Source organism: Colletotrichum scovillei, assembly GCF_011075155.1.
Source record: "Colletotrichum scovillei strain TJNH1 chromosome Unknown Contig00011, whole genome shotgun sequence".
In the NCBI taxonomy this organism is placed as follows: Eukaryota; Fungi; Ascomycota; class Sordariomycetes; order Glomerellales; family Glomerellaceae; genus Colletotrichum; species Colletotrichum scovillei.
The window spans coordinates 342,949-363,443 of NW_023336269.1; the positions used below are offsets into that span (position 1 = coordinate 342,949).

The 20,495-nt window shown below is 50.6% G+C and overlaps 4 protein-coding genes across 4 annotated transcripts; 1 reads left to right on the forward strand and 3 right to left on the reverse strand.

Annotated features, from left to right (window-relative positions):
- Positions 1–286: 286 nt before the first annotated feature.
- Positions 287–5,179, reverse strand: HER10_EVM0004480 (uncharacterized protein; the record flags this gene model as incomplete). Its single annotated transcript, XM_035474122.1, has 14 exons — positions 287–484; positions 547–657; positions 732–1,360; positions 1,419–1,810; positions 1,869–1,909; positions 1,966–2,022; positions 2,073–2,246; positions 2,314–2,469; positions 2,597–2,685; positions 3,177–3,271; positions 3,364–3,520; positions 3,774–4,050; positions 4,139–4,909; positions 4,967–5,179. 14 exons carry the CDS (start codon positions 5,177–5,179, stop codon positions 287–289), a joined length of 3,360 nt encoding a protein of 1,119 aa, XP_035326780.1.
- Positions 5,180–8,520: 3,341 nt separating this feature from the next.
- On the forward strand, positions 8,521–10,531 carry HER10_EVM0000481 (protein kinase domain-containing protein; the record flags this gene model as incomplete). The annotated part of the gene is made up of 4 exons (XM_035470261.1): positions 8,521–8,988; positions 9,062–9,817; positions 9,925–10,356; positions 10,415–10,531. 4 exons carry the CDS (start codon positions 8,521–8,523, stop codon positions 10,529–10,531), a joined length of 1,773 nt encoding a protein of 590 aa, XP_035326458.1.
- Positions 10,532–10,918: 387 nt separating this feature from the next.
- Positions 10,919–13,040, reverse strand: HER10_EVM0003555 (L-amino-acid oxidase; the record flags this gene model as incomplete). Its single annotated transcript, XM_035473228.1, has 2 exons — positions 10,919–12,418; positions 12,471–13,040. 2 exons carry the CDS (start codon positions 13,038–13,040, stop codon positions 10,919–10,921), a joined length of 2,070 nt encoding a protein of 689 aa, XP_035326711.1.
- Positions 13,041–16,458: 3,418 nt separating this feature from the next.
- On the reverse strand, positions 16,459–17,243 carry HER10_EVM0011645 (uncharacterized protein; the record flags this gene model as incomplete). The annotated part of the gene is made up of 2 exons (XM_035481071.1): positions 16,459–16,746; positions 16,797–17,243. 2 exons carry the CDS (start codon positions 17,241–17,243, stop codon positions 16,459–16,461), a joined length of 735 nt encoding a protein of 244 aa, XP_035327323.1.
- Between the last annotated feature and the right edge of the window lie 3,252 nt (positions 17,244–20,495).

Below are 20,495 nucleotides of genomic sequence, written 5' to 3' on the forward strand. Positions count from 1 at the left end.
ACTGGTTTGCCATTGAAGATCACACTATGAAAGCCACTAGAGTGCATTCTTGTTTGTTCATACCTTACATGGAATCCTACGTCAAAAGTTGAAGACAAAGAACTTGAAGTATACGATCAGGAAATCATGGTCAGCTCTCAGATACGTAAGCATCCAACACAAAGGAATGTTCTCTTCCTTTGGAGAGGGGTAATCTTGATCACTATCAGAATTCCCGCAAGTTCACCTGGCCACGGAGCTAATAATTGAAATTCAGGTAGACTGAGCCCTAGCAGATAGATATATATCAGACAGCCAAGATTGAGGTAAATAGACTGCAGCCTCGATACTTCTTCCGACGTGGAGAGAGGAAATACCACCAGACCACGAGAGTTGATGCGGTGAAAACACCAGTGACCAAGAAGTAGATCCATATATAGCCCGATACGACGGACTGCTGGTCACCATTGGGAGACCAATCAAAGAATGTCATGGAGAACAAGGTCTACCGCATCATCAGCACCGCGTCAGGTAGCCTCAAACTACAAGGCTGCAAACTATACTCACTGCAAAGAATGTTCCTGGCAAGAATATCATTGTAACCAAAGAAATTGACCGCATCTGTCTCGAATCGTTTCCTGTAGCTGTTGCAATATCGACATTTGTATCGCCTTGGGCCTACAGTGAGGTCAATCATGAGACACATACCTGCCTTGAGACAGTGCAGGGATCTTGACAGAAACTGGACTTACCCACTGCGTTGCAATTGTCATACCTTCCACGCTCATAGTGCAATCTTGAATTCTGTCCTCGAACTCCTCGATTAGGGCATGGAGTCTATCCATGATCATTTCGCTCGTTCTCGCAATCCCGTTGTCAGTTTGAGTTGTCAATGGCTCACCATCCAACGCCCCACTCAAATTCCCACCAAGTGTAGTTCCCTCAAAGTTCAGAGGTTCGCCAACGTGATCGGCCATTTTGCGGAGCTGAGATTTCCAAGCTCGGAGGCTATTGCGAAGGTAAGTAGTGTTCAGCCACGACGTTCTTCGAGAATGCCTCATATCGATCTTGTCCTCTTCTTGAACCGTATCACCTTCGACAGGGTTTCCAGTCCCTAGCTCGAATATTGCGCCTTCGATGTCACTTACGGTCCTTTCAACAACCTTGGCCATGCGGTCCTTTTCTATTTCCGCAAATATGCCTGGAAGAATCATGGGATGATAAACTCGATCTTTTGCCCGACTAAGTCTGTTGAATATATTCTTCTCAACGTCTGCGGTACACCCAAACAGTATCGCGAACGTCAAACGGCTGTGAGGAAAGTAAGTTGCAGTCAGTGCCATATCATCTGCCCAAGTGTTGGAAGATCTGCAGTGGTAGACTATAGTCATATTTAGTTCTGGGCGGCATCAATGGCTGAAGCTCATAGGTTGACACACCGGTTGCAGGGTAGCTGGTTGAGTCTGACTCCCCGATATTGACAGAAACTCGAGACTTGGAGAAAAGAGGGACATCAGCTCGGCTGATGACTCGCGATATTGAAGATTGCACAAAAAATCTTTCGCAAATGTCTTTGAATGTGATTTCGTCGAAAGGGAGCCGTCGAACTTCCCTTCCGCCTCCCTTCAAACTATTGTCGATGTCGAAATGAAGCTTTCCAGACTGAACATCGTGATTCAATACAGTCTCGTTCTTAGGCCAGCTCAAAGATCGATCTTTCTCGTTGAATGTGCCTTGCAGGCCGCTTGGGGATTTTATATAAGAGGAATCCGGCTCTCTTGACGCCAGCTTTCCGATATCACTTTGCGGTTCGCCTGGTTTCCGAGCAAAGCTTCATTGTGAACTGGGTATTAGGCATACATAGTCAAACAGTGGATAGAGTCACGTACATGAGAACGAGGCCGGAGTCCTTGTGAACAGAGGGAGGGTACTAAGCCAGGAAGGTAAGGACGGGTTTGTTTGACACCTTAGGTCGAAGAGACTTACATCCTGAAGCCAGGATCTCCAATCTTCTGCTGTCTTATGAGACCATACGACTGGGCCCTTTTTGGTGTCAGCACTGTTACCCCATCTTAGCAAGCGGAGCTACTGACGCGGTCTTTCGCCAGCAGATTCACAACAGTCGTGGCTTGAGGATGATATCGGAATACTCTCTCAAAGTCGGCCATTTTCAAGCCACCTTGTTCCGATGGCCAGTCCATGATAGCCCGAACGATGCTATCGCCAGCGTCATCCCAGTAGGTAAATGTTATGAATAAATGTAGAGGCTGATGATGCGTGGTATTGAAAGCATGCCACACTAAAAGGTTGGCGAGGCGAGCTTATGCAACCTACTTCTTCGTGGCAGGGCAAAGTGACTGCCAATGTCGCACATTGAGCTTCGCCACCGCCGAATGCTGACACGTAGGGACAGCAAGATATGTTGTGGCCGGGATGAGTCTCAAGAGGCGCCACCTTGGAAAATTGAGACGCCAGTCTCATGAGCAACCACTGAGGACGAGAGGCGTTTGATTGGCGGCCAAGGCCAATGTCACCCCTCAAAGCAGGCAAACGAGCTGAAAGTGGTCCGCCACATCTGCGAATGGTCCGCACACATCTATCTTGAGCACCGGGGTACCTTGGATGTTACGGCTGTGTGTGTCATGTGCCGAAAAGTCGGGTTCTTCTCCGTGGGAAGAAAATTTTGCGGATAGTGAGACATGTGGACTGAGGATTGCCACATGCCTCCTTCAGGAGTTGCACAGAGCCACGACCTCTCCATTTTTCTGGCTTCTACATACAACGCGCATTTGCTCGATACACCCAATACACCGACAGTGATTATGGAAGGCGTTCTAGCGTATCTGTCAGTGAGCAAATAACACTCGAGGCCGCGTTCCGCTCGTTGCCTCATTGGCGTGAAGACTGGAGCTTGACGGAATGAGCTGGCAGCCAAGGCAACGCATGCTCATAAAGTGACAAATCTGGGCACAAACACAGCCGTCGGCTTTCCGCAGGGCTTTTCGCACACAATTGGTATTCTTGCCGCCTAGGCTAATTTCAATTTTCCTCCTGGTCACTGCAGGATGCCCTGTGGCATATCTACATTTTACTCTACAAAACGGGGTATGTGAGACCTATCTTTACTACCTTTGGGCAATAAATCTCTCTCAAACCTCTTCCATACCACAGCTCTCCCGAGATCTCAATTCATCTACCTTCAAGTCCAGGCCTTCGCGCCATCTCCCTTACAACGATGGCCACAGAGGTGTTCCGCGGTAGATACACCGACGAGACGGTCATATCGCAGTATCTGAGGATTATTTTTCCGCGTCAAAGATGCCAGATATCGGTGCGTAACGGACTCGCACCCCAACTCTCAACCCGATGCTAGACCATAGGTACTTAATGCTAACGCGGTGGACCTCACGGCAGTCGGAAAGGGGTCGCTTCTTTTGTACAATTCCGAGGAAATTGACGCAGGTAAAGTGGTCATTCATTACAAGCAGCTTGAAATAATCATTTCCTAACCGTATGGCATTCAGAACGAGCGAGATACTGTCTTGAAAGCGATCGAAGCAGACCATTATACCCAGATGAACGAAGGTTAAGAATGGAATGAGAAATTGGCACAACAGTAGACCCACGACTCAGTAATAGAGTTCCTTCCTCAGGCTTTTGTAGCAGTGTTACAACCATAGATGAGACGGGTTCAGTGTCCAGTTGAAAAGCACAAGTGTTGGAATGGTCCAATCTACGTGTACAGTATCGCCTGAGTTCCGTCGTCTAGCGGAGCCCTATTGCCCTTGACGGACCTTCTTTAAACCTGATGGCGGTCTCGGCGTCACTGGCGTTGATGTTCGAAATATGACGCAAAGCAACGTTATTCAGGCGAGCGCGAACGGGTAGATGAGGCTCATTCGTAGTGGTTGAAGTGCCTGGGGTCATGCAGTATTCCCATCGTTCGCAGGCGATTTCTATCTCTTTCAATTTCCGGGAAAGTTCGGGTGCCTGAATGCGGGGTCGAGACGGTTCTTCAGACTGTACAATCAACATCTTAGTCTGTATTAAGTCCAACATGTCGTGGGTGTACTGCGAGCATTTATGGTGTTGTCGAAGCTGAGAGATTTCCTACCAGGTATTAGTGCTCTGCATCGCATGCGAAAACGTGTGTACCTACCTTAGTCACACTGTCCTTGATGTCCACGGCATATTCGACTCCTTTCATACCGAGTAATTCTGCATCGCCTTTCACACGAACGATTTCAAAATACACAGGCGTATCATGACCGTGTATGTAGGGAGACATACGCCTCTGCCTAAACGCGAGCCACCCATCCCACCCCTCCAGTGTCCAAACAACGAATTCGAGGAACAGACACCCCAGTGTCCAGATATCGAAGGATCTGGACACCTTGCCATTCTTCCCGTCAATATCGCACTCGGGAGGTCGATAGTTGGGAGAAACCGGTATCTTCTCGCCTGGCCTGTTCGATCGGCTCTGTATTCGATGTGTTCTCGTCAGGCCAAGGTCCGAGAGCACCAGATTCCCATGGTCTGAGGACTTAAACCAAAGAACGTTCTCGGGCTTAATATCACCATGTCTCCCGTATATCCTGTCGCCGTTTGCGTCCAGCTCGTCTGGGTCATGTATGAAGCTCACCGCGTTGCTGATACCACACAATTGTTTTGCCACCCATCGAAAGAACTTATGATTTCTCTCCTGTTTAGATTCACGCTCCCAGAAAGCAAGTAGATCACAATCTGCCCATGGGAATAGAAGGAAGTACTCCAATTCATTTCTTACTTGGACTGTAAAAGTCGCAAGCAAAGTAACAATATGAGCATGGCGTCCACCGAACCGCTTCAACTGCTTTACTTCTTCTTCAAACTCGTGCTTTTTGGCGATGTAGAGTCTTTTGAGCGCAAAGCAGCTTGAAGCAGCGGAGATCTGAGTTGGATGTCAGTTGAAGAACAGGAATGGCAGGGGAGGGGAGAAATGCTTTACATGATGAAGAGTTTGGTGAAAGTCGTGTTGCCACGCGTGAATAATAACACGCCTGACCTCACCGAAGCCACCGCCCAGAGATTTAACCGATACATCTGCCGAAGACAACGAGACTTCGTTCGGTATGTATGCCCAAGGAAGGACCTGGGTTGCTTTGAAGCCGTGATGTGAAACCTCTCCTCCAATCTTCGCCTTGCGTATGAAGTGGACCATAAGCTGGCTTTGCAGAGTCTGGAAATTCGCCGTGGCTACCACTGACCAGTCCCCGAATGGAAGCTCTGGGTGGTCATCTCCTTCTTCATACAATCTCTGAATCTGATCTTGCCCCAAAGGTAGACTGTTGTCGCTTAATCGACTATTGATGAAGCTTTCGATGCATTCTGCTTTATCTATGAGGAGCAAAATCGTGAAAACAAGGCGGTAAGTCTCGGAATTCGCCTTAGCACCGCAGATTTCATCAGTCCAGCGTTCAGCAGAATGGTCTATGGTGTTCGAATCATGGGTCGCTTCCTCGCTGTGCCGAGGAAGAGCGTTTTTCTCAAGCAGATTCTTGACAACTTCGAAAATATCACTTCTCTTAAAGAGATGAGCTGACAATTTTGAAGGCCAGAAGGCAAGATTGCTGGCTGAATCGAAAGGATCTCTGACAGCATTCTTCTGAAACCGCTTTTCCAGATGCTTCTGGACGTTCTTATTGCCGGAGCTATCCTCAAGGGTGGGTAACTGAGGATGAGTCCAAGTAAAAAGACCTGAACCTTGATTACTTTTCTCAAGTCCCAGGCGGGGAAAGCTGATGTGTGGTCCATCATTGATTTGAAGAGAGGGCAGTGTGGATTCGAAAGCGTTCGCCATAGCGCTGGGAGTCGAATGGGTCTATGCCAATTATTGCCTTGTGAGGCTGTGAAAATTAACAACATTCCAATGCCCAGAAGATCTGAATTGAGCGGATGACGCAGGGAGAATGAAACGAGCCCTCTTCTCGTTTGAGACCGTGCGTTTAAATCAATAGAGGCGACTCAAGACGGCTGTGAGCTCTGTGCTACCAAGCCAGGCAGAACAGCATAGAAAGAGCATGCCACCACACCCTTCTGAGTCTCACTTGCGCATGAGGCTTGATAATACTGGCAAGTAAGGGTTGCTACCGCTGGGTAGCCTGCCTTACCCGCTCACCGACTTCAACTCAACCATCTTTCACTGGAAGCCTTAGAGGCGAGATGTCGTCGCGGGCGCTGCGTTGCAGCCACATTAATATGTGATTACATTTGTGGGTGTGGGCACTTGACTGACCATTGGAGAATGAAGCAGCTTGAAGTCGGTGGAGGGCTTGGCGAGCCGCCATTCGACGCACTGGCATCCATTGATTCACCACTGAAAGCCCTGCTGAAGTCATATGCATGCCACAGCCTGATCTCGAGCTTCCGGTCCTGCAGCTGACTTGATGTCTCAAGTCTTGGCCGTGACTTGGAAATTTGAAGATGAAGGCATGCCATTATTTATCCTTGCGACAAGTAGGCTGGCGCCAGAGTATGAAAGGAAAATTGACAAAGAAGAGAGGCAGAAATAAGTTGAAATCAGTATTTCCTTCCAAATTCGTGATGACAGACATGGATACGCTTTTCCTCAGGTACGACAGTGCGAAAACTCTCTACAAAAGCTCACATTAACATAGAGATGTTACCGAAGCGCCTGAGGAGTAGGCTTCTCCATAAAACCGACTTTACAGAAGATAATTTCCATTCAGCGAGACTGCGCGACTTTAAGGTGATTCTGCGAGATGTTAGTTCAAGTAGTTGCAATATTAGGCCAGCCTTATTCGCCAAGGTTCATACCAGATTTACAGGCAACGAAGATTCCAAAGCTTTGATACAATAGACGTTCTGCCGTGTCTAAAAGTCACCGTATGTTTTAGTGATTGCCAAGTTCCATGTCCGTAGCACACTTGAGATGCGTCCAGCGAGCAAGTGAGTTCGCTTCGAAATCAACAACCTGAAATCTTGCACCTTACCTCGACAGTGTATTTCCCATGCCCATAAGTTTCAGTTAGAACATTGGAGAGCTCGTGGGGGCTTCTGACCATATTGCAATGAATGAATTGCCACTCGCCGTCACTAGATGGAGCAGCTGCGTCGCTGTTCATTGGAAGATGGCCAAGAAGTGTAGGTCAGGTAAGATAAGAATAACAACCAAGGCGATGAATGAATGATGCTGTTGAAGACTCTAGACAGAATATCGTTCAAGTATTAGCAGTAGAGATGAGGGAACCACTTTGCTGAAGAAGATCGAAGTAGCCGTATGCTGCCGCGAGGAGCCCCCCTTTTTATCGTATTTGCTTCGCCTTCCGTGGGTGTGGGTGTCAGCCACGGAGGATTCCCTGTTTTTCCACTTCGCCCTTGCTAAAGCTGAGCTCGATCTTCACTTGTGCGCCAATCTCACTCCTCCTGTCATGTTCTCACGGATCAGTAACTTCCACTCCCTGAGCTTCAGAGACCTTTGATGCTGCTAGCATATGCTAATGCCGTCTGGGGGTGGTTACCCCAATCCTCATGGGGGCCCTTTGGCGTTTCTTAGCTGAGACCACGGAGCAAGGGAGTAGGTGTGAACAATATGCAAATGACACCCCTTGCGGCATTATTCTGCATCTGAGACAGGCAATGACTTCGAGGCTGTGCTAGTAGCCATCACTGCTTGAGTCCGAGCTAGGCTTCTCACAAAAATATGGTCTTAGCTATGCGTTAATAGCATGGACCCAATCACCCGAAAGGAATACCATAAGTGATGTTCATTCCCCTGGATGTTCGTGCTTCTTCTGCAGGTTTTGTGGCCCGAATTTACGACTTGTGTACTCCATTACTACTTTAGGCAGTAAAGCCAATCACTCTATCCGTACATAGACCTGATTTTTCAGTGTCGGTGTCAACTTTTGGAGGGGAATGGATATCGAAGGCTTAGATGCAGATGAGAGCCTCACACTTGCTGTTGACCTATGCCAACAAGTCGTAAACGTGAGTCAATGCACCATCGCTGGCCTCTCTGGGCATGTCAACTAATTAAAATGTTTGTACGTCTTGCCCGAATTAACTGACTTTATTGACTAGCCTCTTCACCGGCTACAAAATGCAGCGTGGAATGTCACAATTTGCCATGCCGATACACTTCCATTGGGCCGAGATTCGCAAGAGAGATCAGAACAACAAGTTTCACCTGGATCATGGCTAAGCCGGCCGCCTGGAAACGATGTCTCGGACGGGGTCAGTGTACAAACACAGCATGATCGAGGCTACGCCGCTGCGGCAAAAGCTCATGGCGCTTCTGCTGGCCCCCTCGAACCTAAGTCTGAGAACAACAAGCAATACCTGGTCGAGATTGGTTCACAATTCGGAACTAGTAAAAAAGAGCCTTCAATCAAGTCAATGTGTGACGATATCTGCAATTCTTTCGCCCGCTACGCTGGAAAGGATGATGGTGATCAGTGGTTACCGGTGCCCGAGCTGCTCAGAATCTTCACAACTCATTCTGTTCATTCTGCATTGATGGAGACTTTCCCTCTGGGGACAATGACCGAAAGCGCTCGATGGGAGTATGCCAATAAGATCTGTCCCGGTACAGGTAGTGTCGGCGCCCGGAGCGTGTTTGCGATCCTCACTCTTCTAGGAAACATTAACGAAATCATCGAGTTCCTCAATAACGGGCTGACGGATACAGCCCTTCCCTTCGTTCGAAATACGACAGTGAACGAGGTCAACGGGAGACTTTTCCCCCAGGGCTTGTCCGACCAAACGCTGGAGAACTGGCATTTTGGAAGTCAATGGCAGCTCAAAGACTGGACGGCCTTTGACGCATTTCAGAAAAGAATGGGCTCACCATTTTTCGTGCTTCAGAGAGATCAAGATTTGATACCGCACTACGAATTAGAGAAGCATACTGTTCTTCCATTCACCACAGATGAAGGTCCTGAAGAGAAATCCTGGTTCAGCAAAGTACGTCGGGTACAGATACACAGAGGCCATCGTACCATCGCAAAGGTATTATTAGACTATCCTCATCCTCAACTGCACACTAGGCGAGGGGTCTTTTCTGACTTTGAAACACTTTTAGAATGAGACTGAGAGAAATCCGTACTTTGCAGTCAAGGAACTATTGCGAATAGAACAGAAAGAGAAGACATCTGACCAGATTATCAACCTCCCCGAAGAGGTTCGGGCTCTGACGAAAACGCTCGGTCACTCTAGCCACGATCATGTTGTCCAGTTACTGGCTACCTGGAGACAAGGAGAAAGGTGGAGCATGCTGTTCCCATGGGCTAAATGCAATCTCAAAGATTACTGGCGCAACACTGAACCGAAGAACACTCCAGAGTTTGTCCAATGGATAGCGACACAGTGCCGCGGTATCGCACAAGGCCTACAAAAGATACACAGAAAGCCTTCGAATCATGCTCAGGACTTTGGCATACATGGAGATATCAAACCAGAAAATCTACTGCTGTTTGAGTCACCAAGGTACCCTGAAGGCATACTCGTAATCAGTGATTTCGGGTTCACTCGCTTTCACTGCCGAGACACCCGCTCGAACACGTCGTTCATCGGTTGGAGTCCGACACATTGTGCTCCTGAAGTGCAATTGGGCAAGAAAATTTCTAGGTCATACGACATCTGGACCTTGGGTTGTGTATACGTCGAGTTCGCAACGTGGTATCTTACCGGCTCAAAGGGTGTGGGGGATGAGTTCGTCCGGCGGAGACTCCAGGACGACCAAGTGGGTCCCTCGGGTATCAGATACGACAAGTTCTTTAACGTACACTTGACGAGTGAAGGCAGGCAGAAGCCAGAATTGAAGGATTCTGTTCAGAAAGTAAGCACTGTTAATCCATTATCCTCACTTGGATTGTGTGCATGGCTAACTGTCGAAAGTGGGTCGACAAGCTGAGACGCAAGTCACTTTGCAACAAGTTCTTCCAGGATTTCCTCTGCTTTATACTTGACCGTATGCTCCGTGTTGACTCAAAAAGTCGAGCTGGATCAGATCAAGTCGCTGCGGAGCTCAAGGCCTTAGAGCTATTGTGTTCGAACAACAACACTGAATATCTATCTCGCCAACATTCGCCTCGATTGAGCGCATCATCCTCGTCGCAGACATCTTTCCTCGAAGATCAATCAGCGAGGTCTGAGTCATTCAATGTAAATGCATGCACGCCTCAGACGTTCCAAACTTGGTGCTCTCAAAGCGACTTCGGATCCGATCATCCAGTGAAAGAAGCTGACCGAAGAAGATCCATCGTCAACATGGACGAGGTCATGGCGATGGGAATGGCAACCTTTTCGGAAACTATTTCAAATATGCCCCAAATCGGTGGGGAAGACGTCATTCCGGAAGTTCCTCAGAGTGTGGTTGTAAGCAATGAGCAAAGAGTGCTTGATTCAACCTCTCGCCAGATTTCTCTGCTAGTAGACCATGCAGTGCAAGTGCCGCCATGCCGGAGTCAAGGTTCCTACATTGACAGCGATGGAAGACAATTACGCCATAGCCTTGTCTCCGATGTACAACAGACTAAAACGATGTCTCTAGAGGGAGACTTGGCGACAAGACAGCCTGCGGTGAATCTTCCAATGGAGCAAAGTCAAACGCATACTCAAACGACGACCCTTGATCTACCACACCACGCAGCCAAAGACGGTGGTTCCTTAGGAGTAAAACCATGGCTGAGATATTGTCTGCCGTGCTCGAAACATCGAGAGCTAAGAGTCGACGATTTCTCCTAAGGTCTCAACTCGAAGATTGGAATGCCGAATTCCATAATTATATCTGCATTTTGCCAATACCACTGCTTTTGATAGATACCCTCATGTATTCATTCCAATATGTCTAGGATTATTTACATTTGACCTCTTGACACAGAGATTTCCACTTCTTAGAAACTGTGCCTATGGTAAAAAAAATGTTTAATGTGGTTCCTCAAACGCTGATCCATCTTGCCATCCAGGTCCTGGTGATCTGCTTGGCCTCATCAACCAAGCCGAGATCTAGTAGCATCTGAACAGTACCACGCGTAGAGCTCTCAAGAGCACTGAAAACCCATGAATGCGTGAAGCTGGTGTGTTCCCCAATGAAAACTGTGTTAAACTCGGTCTGCCAGAAAGCCGGGAGGTAGAGCTGCTGCTGAGGGACTATGGGGACGGCGAAAGCTCCTGCATGATGCTCATCCTGCTCCCAGCAGTGACGCTCGTAGTTGCCAGTCCACATCTCATCGGCAATGGGGCCGTGGATCTCGACCATGGCGCGTTGGATGTAGGCAATGTGCTCCTCGACGGGCATGGAGCAAGCGACAACCGCGTCAGCATCGGGCGCATAACTCGTAAGCATAACACCAGGGCCGGTTCCATTGATGTTGTAGGAAGGGTAACAAATCTGGCCGATGCCGTAGATATCGGTGCGTCCGCATCCGCCGATGATGGGGTGCTCGAGGTGCTCCCAGAAGCGAGTCTTGTACTGCATGGCAACCTTCACGGCCCCCAGGAAGACTGTGCGCTCAATGGCACGGCGCATCAAGCTAGAGTGAGGCGGCAGCTCCCAGTACTTGAGCACGTTGAACGGTACGCTGTTGAAGACGTAATCGAACTGTTCGGTCGTGGTGTTCTTGGACCAGGGGTTGCCTCCAGTCTCACGCCATGTGACGTTGAGGTTGTTGGAGTCCTCATTATACTTGACGCTGAAGACCTTGGTCTTGTAGGCGATGCGGTCTTTGATGATATTCTCGAATGCAGCGGGGAGGCGGCTGATACCACCATCAACGGTACGCCACTCATTGGCCAGGAAGTAGACAGTCTCGAACTCCCACATGGGCCAGACAACATGAGACGGGGTGACCTCATCAGTCACATTTAGGTCGGTATTCATAACGTGGAGGAGGTACTCAACCTCAGAGAAATCAAACATGCCAGTCTCCACAGCCTCCTTGTGGGCCTTGAAGACATTGGTAGCGTAGAACTTCCGTCTCTCGGGCGTCAAAGCCTTGAAGTCATCAAGAGCCTGGATAGCTTCCTTGGCTGCGGTGGCGTTGGAGTAGGTCGTGTTGGTCATGAGGGAGGGGTCGGCGGCGATCTCCTTGCGACCGGGGACAGTGCCATCGGGACGGCGCTCCTTGGTTGCAACAGGGGCGTTGTCGGAAACCTGGATCCACGGGATGAACTTGACTTGGAGAGCAGGGTCCGCGTCAGCGTTGATCTCGTTGAGGACATCCGCCAGTTGGTAGATCATCTTCTGATCGTTGATGGGGTAGGTCTCGTTGGTTTCAGCATCGTAAATGCTGTGCGGAAACCGCATAGGTCCCAGCTCGTGGTGCTGATGCTCGTCCGGAGTTGATCCGTTCAGGTAGGTGGTGCGAATACGTCCGCCGATTCTTTCTGAAGACTCCAGAATCTTCCAGTTGTGAATTCCGACTGAGTCGAGTAGCAACTGTGGCTCTTATTAGCTTCTTCTCACAAACATGGAAGCCATGAAAACTTACACCAGTATGCAGACCGGAGATACCAGCACCTAAGATACCAAACGTCTTGTTCTTTACCGATGCAACAAAGACATCGTCAGGTTGCTTCTGCTTAAGGTACTCAACGCCATCAAACCAGGGGCCCATCGGGTCCGTGGCTTCAGCGAAAGTCGCACGCTTCCGCATCTTGCGACTCTTGACAGAGTGTTCTGAAGAGCGGCCGACAAGCTGGCTGTCAACAAAGGCGTGCAGGCATCCCGAAGACACATCTTCAGGCACCATCCAGACAAACTTTGTAGGTCTTTGATCTGTCCACTCCAGATGACGCTTCGCAGCAGGGTGAGAGCCGATGTGTGTCCGTCCAATCTTGTGGTGGGCTTCGAAGGGGGATCTCATTCCGCAATCACCGTAGACAATGGACAGCTCTCCATCGAGAGGTCCATTGTACTCAATGTTGATGTTACGGACTCCGTTCCTCTCAACTTCAAAAGGGCCCTGGAAAGAGACCGTCTCGCGGAAGACGGGCTCCGCAACAGCCGTCTGGCAAAGACTGGCTGCGGCAGTGAGGAGAGTTGACCAACGGGCAGCCATGTTGACTATGGCAGACTTTGAGGGCAAGATTGACAAACGGTGAGAAGTCCAAGAGGCTCATGGCTGATGCCCTCGATTGAAATCTGCTCTTTATATGGCTGTCTCCCCTGCCTTGACTATGCATGAGGCTCAACCAAGTGAGGTTTTGATAAGCACCCGGATGGACATATTGGAGGCTTAGCAGATCTCTAAAGGCTGGGCATCATCTAATTAGATTGAATTAAGTCCCGTCACCGAGGTTTTTGGGGTGCGGAGGTTGCGTTTAGTCGAGTTTTCGTGTCATGTTGCGCAGGACCGGTTACCGACTATCAGGGCCCAACTCCGCAATCACTGTAACAACGTGGGAGGCATGCCCGAAGACGGCGCAAGCGACCACAGAGAACGTGGAAAATTCTAATCGCGCATAGGTCATGACGGGGGTCAGAGTTCTCGCTTCTTTGGAGTTCATATCGTTGGTGTCTTGGCGGGAGGGACGCTGCATGGGCCCGGCCTTGTTTACTATCCCGGCATCGGAACCGCGGGGAACCCTAGCTTGTTCGCGAGTTGCGGAAACCGACCATCGGCTCTTGTTTGTTCTGACGCCTTATCTTGGATGAATCTCGACCGTGTTGTCGCGGCTTGACCTGCATGGAAATGGCACCAGAGTTGCGTGGCGGTAATGACGAGCGAGAGCAGACGATGGGAAAAGGAAGTTGGATAATGTAGAGAAGCATTCGCTTGAGGGGCGTTAGGTAATGGGTTGCGTGCAACTCTAGAAAATGGGGCCCCCATGGTGGATATCCGGAGGCTCGATACCCCATCAGGCAAGTCAAATACTCGAACCCTCCTGGAACTTGAGTCGTTGCTAGCTGCCACTATCCAGGACTCATCGGAGTTGCGGATTCCCTTCAGTAATTCGTTGGAAGGATGCTGTAATTGCCCACTAGAGCTGTCAATCTTTGAAACTTTGGTAGCTTCGGCCGAATGTCAATGCCGACGTTGCCAATACAAAGCGGTGTATGTGTGGGCCGCCGGTTAAATGTGTCAATTCTCATTGCCATCGCCAAGACAGCAAAATCGGGGTCGACAAGGCCGGATCTCTTGGCTAGAGATAACTTATCTTCATGTCAGCAATTGCCGGCCGGATGCTAAGGAATACGTTATCATGCGAGAATCCCCCGCGCGAGACTGCGTGCATCTTGACACCGGCACGGTCCGTTCATTCATACCGGCCCGGATGTCATGGAGATACTCTTCACGGGGCCGACTTGACTTGCTCAGTGGTGATCTCACTATAGTCGCATTTTGAACGCCCAGCGCCTAAAACTTCCTGTCCTTAGGATTTCTTGGGCGGCGATTCACTAGCGACGGTGTCATGGGTTGAACGGCTTTCATATAACCATCAATTGCTTTTAGGCCCGCAAAACTGGTGTAACGCTTTGTCTTCTTCTCTTTGGCTGGCAATCAATTGAAGAGATATGTATAATCGGATATTAGAAAGAATCGAAGTCTTCCAACAGGAACTTGATATCCATGCAGACATCAAATCAGCTACTCGGCGTCCCAATCCTACTCATGTTGTAACTCAGATCACACCTTTGTACGTATTTTCGCATGCACCTCCTCTGTAGTGCGAATAGGTGAACCGGATCGTGGAAATCATCCGGTGCAGCCCTCATGCAGTTCCGAAGCAGGCTTTTGACATCCTCAACTCGTCAGTGAGTAGCGATTACCATATTCCATGGCACTTATTCCAAGGTGGACGGTCAATGTTATACCTAGTTCGTAGAGCTGATAGGTAGTATCATTGATTATACGAAGCGAATCCGAGGGACCGTATGTCATATTACGCTCTCGAACTCTTTTTGTTAGACAGCCTCGTTACCCAAAAGCTTAGAGTCATTCTCGCCTTCAGGACGTGCGGATATCCTTGTAAATCCATTTGGCGGAGGAAACTCGGGAGCAAACCCGCGGCCTATTCTACAGGTTCCGATCCAGTCCACAAATCAATCCCTCTAGCCCACATAATAGGCTCGGTATTTTGAGGTTTTTGAGTGAACTCTTGTCTTTCTTTACTTCCGTGCTTTCCGTACCTTAGCTTCACGGATGTAAGAGAGAGTCAGTTGTCACCAGTTCAGAAGCGGGGTCAGCATCATCTCTACACCTTTTGCGACATATGAGAGGATAGCATCGGGAATGATGAAAAATCGATAACAGCATTAGCGTGACCGATCTAAATCAGGAGCGTACTTAGATACGTGACGGTCACTACTTGGAAAGCAATACATTGAGGCAGCCACCGGCATGCGCCATGACATCTTCTAGGCTGGACGCCATCTGAGATATGTGACTGCTAACTTTGCGCCCGTCGAAGTTGTAGTTATAGGCTCTTAATCTAGCCGTAGTTAATCATTGAAAGCTCTTTTTTCCTACCTTTTACACGTCGGTAAATACTTCTTCAAACAAAGGCTAGATCGATTAAGACGGCCATAGCGCGCCCTTGCCACCACTCATCATCCATCGCACCTCCATCTCGTCACGGTGCAGAATTTTTGCAACTCGCCTTGATGACTGACTTCTCGTCAGCATACTGGTACAATGAAGTCGTTAGACTTTACCGTTGAACTGTCTTCCCATCGCCATGGAATGCATGCCTGGCTGCGAAACATCTGGGACAGAAGATCTGCAAGCCCACATTCTAAAGAACAGCCGATGATCACTTACTTTTGCGCTTATGTGATAGACCGGTAAAAGTCGGATATAGATGCCGATATGACGAGATGGCCCCCAGGTTGTGGGTTGCTTCTCCAGGAACCACAAACTTTAAGCCTGGTACCTGGGTGAGTCTTCGTCTGAAGAAGCAAGAGGCCGTTTCAACCCACCCATTTTTCTTTTCTTTCTTAAAGACGCTTTGAGTTTTTGAAGTGGTGTGTGGCCCGTGAACCAGCTTTACCATTGTTTCGTTTCACGTTCCAAGATTATTGGAATCGTCAAGTGCTGCCGGTCTTTCGTCCGGCGCAGGCAGCGCTCGCGCACTAGAAGAGTTATGAGAGTTTGGAAGTCGTCTTGTTGCAAAGTTGACGAGTGTCTTACTTTCAGGGGTAGGTTTTGCGCGCGACGATTTTGAGACAGAGTGTTGGGATACGTTTCCCTGCATAATCCTCATCCGACCACAAGCTGTGGTCTTGACATTTTCCGCCTGTTCCTTTCGTCTTCATCACAAGAGAGGAGACGGGAGTAAGTTTGATAGGTAGGGTATTTTCGGTCACAGGGAAAAGTCACGATGAGAGCGAAAGGGCGCAAAAAAGTAGAAGGACCATACTCCAGCTAGAGCAGGCAGTCGTGTCTCATTATCAGTAATCCAGTACTGTTACATGTAATCCCTCAAAGACCACTCCACCCTTTCAATCTTAGAATATGTGCAAAAGGAATGACTAAATTACTCCTCGTCCTCGAAGTCGGTGGCCTCGATGGCCATGGCGCGCTTCATCATGCGCTTGAACTGGCGGTCAGACTCAGCAACAGCGCGAGCGAGGTTGCGGCGAGCGGCGGCGGGGGTGTTGCCGGCCTGAGCCATCTGGACGGGGACGACACCACCGAAGGGGCCGGCGCGAGCGGCGTTCTGGCAACGGACCAAGCAGACGTTGTTCTGGCCGGCGACGGTACCAGTGCAAGTCTGGCCAGCGGGGATCTCGGCCTTGATGGGGAAGTCGGTCATGGCACCAGCCTATGACTATTAGTCTCGAGTGCTTTCTGTGGTAGGATGAAGTGACTTACGCGGTTGCGGGAGTTCTGGCCGGGAACGGTGACGGGGACGTTGATGTTGGTCCAGGAGGTACCAGTGGCATCACCGTTGATCATGCAGTCGTAGGGGCCACCGCCGTCACCGTTGACCTGGTGGACGGTCATGTCGATGGTGCCACCGGCACGGATCTGGGGAAGCTGGTCGCCAGTGGCGGCCATGATGGCCTTGGTGCCAGTCTCCAGGTCGTTGGTGCCAGCACCGACGGTCTCGCCGAAGGTGTCGGCGGCCTCACCCTTGAAGCGGGTGGAATCGGCCTGGAAGGGGTCGCGACGGGTTCCGTCACGAGGAGTGCTGAGATCAACACCGAGGGCCATGCCAGTGCCACCGAGCTCGCCGGTAGCACCGATGATGGCACCGTGGCCAGCCACCAAGTTGGCGGCGGCAAGGATAGCAGTAGCAGCGACGGTCTTGAGAGACATTTTGACTAGTAGTTAAGAGATGAATGAGATGGTGCTCCTTGCCAGAGGAGTGTAAACGAGTAGTATCCTGCCGGAGGAGGTATTAGAACCGAAAGAGAGAAGAGACTGCTGAAAAGCTGAAGATGTTGATGCTGATGATGAGAAGAGACGAGAAAAGGTTGGGAGGAAATCAGTTGCTTTTGTACTCGACATTTCACGATGTTGAGTCGATACTCTACATTACGCCCCCCAGCACATGAAAGGCAAACTTAGCAGAATATCTCCTACGTCGCCTGCACGATCCACATACCGTCTGGTGCCTTGCAACCCTTGGAACCGACACCAGCCCCAACATCAAGCATATTGTTTAGACTGTAGAGTGGGAGAGAAAAAGATGAGGCCAAACGCCGGCGAGAACGACCGCATCTCGTGATGGAGACAAGTTCGAAACTGGGCCCTTTCCGATTCGGATCGTCGAAGGGAGGCTCTGTGTGGGAGCCGACAAGGGTTCGAACCTTGTTGAAGAGCCAATCGCATCGCGATCGCGTTGTCCCCCCCCCCTCCTCGAAGAGGGCAGGGAGGGGAAGAAACACTGTCGCAGATCAGAAAACGTTTGTCGCACATCCCTGGTGTGCCTGGGAGGGAAGATGATGTTCCAGGATCTGCGCCACGCCCGTATTATTCCAGGGCACGGGAGAGAATAGCCCAGATCAAACACACCAGACCTGTCTCTGCCTCGCCCGTTTTGGTTGGACTGGTTTGGTTTGGTTGGTACCGCACGTTGGCGAGACACGAGGGGCCGTGCGGAGAGTCTGTGGAAGGGCGACTCAACAGAGGTGATGCTTGCCCTGCGGCGCGATTTCAAGTCTCGAACCTGCGCTCGGCCATTGGGAACGTTCGTCCATAGTGGAAGCGTAATCGTGAGCGACTGGGAACCAGAGAATAGAGAGAGACGCAGAGATCTCTGACGGCTATCATCTCAATCTTCTGGAACAAAGGCCCCTAAAGCCCACCCCGTTGCAACTTGCTGTGTGAACTTGGACAGCGGACGATAATTAGTGGATACGCAAACGACGAGAAGTTGAGATGTCATGTTGGGCTTAGCCATGCCCGTAGTGTCGTGCCTGGCACCGGTGCTCAATGCCACCCTCTGCATATTGGTGTTTTACGGATGGAATACCGAAATGGGACAGAGGCGGATAGTAATCACTAACGGGCTGAGAGAGGCGAAGTCCCTGCAGAACGCAGCGATGCTATGCATCATTCTCAGCTGGGCACCGCGGGAGCTAGCGCTTAGTGCCAGGTACGCCAGGGCAAGCTTCACCACTCCCGTTTGCTTGTCTCTGCCCTTTGGCGGGCTGCCCAGTCTCATTGGTCTTTTTGGATTTAGACTTGACTCGGCTGCCCGAAGTATCCACACAAAGTAGCATTCGCACCACTCCGAATAGGTTGAAGTGGTGGGAAGGGGAAACAAGGAGGTGGCCCGCCAGGAGCACGGAGTACGGGGGTACGGAGGCATGAAGGCCTCCAGCCCCGGGAGGAGGCTGGGGGATTTGATCGCCGTTGACATGGCAAAGGAGGCAGGAGGGGCGCATCGTTTCGCTGATCATTGTGAATCAATACTGCCAGCCGGGCACGATTCCTAGGAGACTATCGCATGAGCCGCCGGTGGTTTCCAGGACTGTCGTTGCACCGCCAGGCGTTTCTCGTTTCTGTGGATCACCCATCAACCCTGGGGAAAATCAGTTCCAGGGCCAGGCGAGGTGAATGTGGCCCTGTTCACATGAACACTTTGAAAGATCCGGGGGTGGCCAGGGGCAATAGGTGGGCTTCATTATGGGGGAGACCTGGGCAGGGAGTATCGGTTGCCTTTTGCTCCGATGCAAGCATGGCAGTTCTAGACGTCCTGACAGGGAACTGAGGGGCAAGTTGATACAGGGGGGCCGTTGCGCTTGGATCTGGCAGACACTGCAGACACGACCATCGCCAGTACCACACTCGCAGCTCACGCAGCTAGGACTCGAGAGCCTCAGCCAATCCATGGAGACCCATGGAGAAGGGGGCGCGGCTGGCTGAGTCGCCAGCTGTGATTCGTGTTGTCCGTGCTTCACCGCAGCATACCTGGAACAGGAACTGGTCCACCCCGCTCGAATAGAAGCGCGGAGAAAAAATAAGCTTGGCAAAAAGAGTTGTGTCAGAAACACGATGGCGAAATCGGGTTTCTACTGGGAGTCTGGGACCGGGGGCTTGCCTCCCAGGATATGATCGCATTGGGAAGCATGGGGACACACAGAAGACGCCCGTTTGCTATTCTGGTTTGTGGGCAAGAGTCGCCTCTATGCCATGAGGTGCACATTCTACTGCGTAAGGTCCCACGGTCCGATCCCAGTCATTCATACTTGGAAGAGCAGTCGGGAGGTCCGGCTGATGCAGAAACCGAGAAGGGTCATGTCAAGTTTTGATAGTTAGAACATCGACACACTTTCAGGCAGCCTCACGGGCAATTGAGCCTTCCAAGACTCCTCTTTAGTTGTGTTTAGTCGTGTGCTGTAAAGCTTGTCAAGACGGAGCTTCTTTGCCGCCTTGCGTAGCACTGGCATTTGCTCAGGCCTCTTCTTGAATTCTTGGATTTTTCGCCTTCTCCCGGCTCGGAGCCGAGAACCGGCTGGGCGGTCCCACTCTCTCGGCCGATTCCGTCTTCCGTGGTGGATCTGCTTTCCCGTGAGGCCCCCCCGCTAGCTAAGCCTTCGCCGCAATGATTTCCCTCTTTCATAAGAACCACAATGATTTGCATTCCCGCGCCCGCGATGCTTGCGTAGATCAATCATCATCTGGCAAACCAATCGCAATACGGCGCATAGTGTAAAAGGGGGGAATTCCTCAGCCACAGTAAGGCCTGGTGCGAGTCGCCAGGCCCGCTGTGCGCACGAGACCTGACGCGCCCCTGACGCCGCACGCGAGTTTGATCTTCGCTGCCAAGCTGCCAAGACACCTCAAAACTCGCCCTACCCCGAGCCTTGCCTGCAGTACTCGGGTGCCAGGCGGTAGGTATGGGAATCCTATGGTCCGGTGGGATGGATGGCAAGAAGATGCGTAAAGATGCAAGGCTACTACGTACATACGTAAGGTACGTAGTACAGCCAGGACTACCTACGCGAGGTTGCATTACATGCCAAGAACATACTTTACGTAGGGCAGAGAGGCATAGCAGGGGGCTAGTCATGACCATCGCAGCACGGAAGAAAGCCTGTGAGGGCAACTCTCTCCGATCCT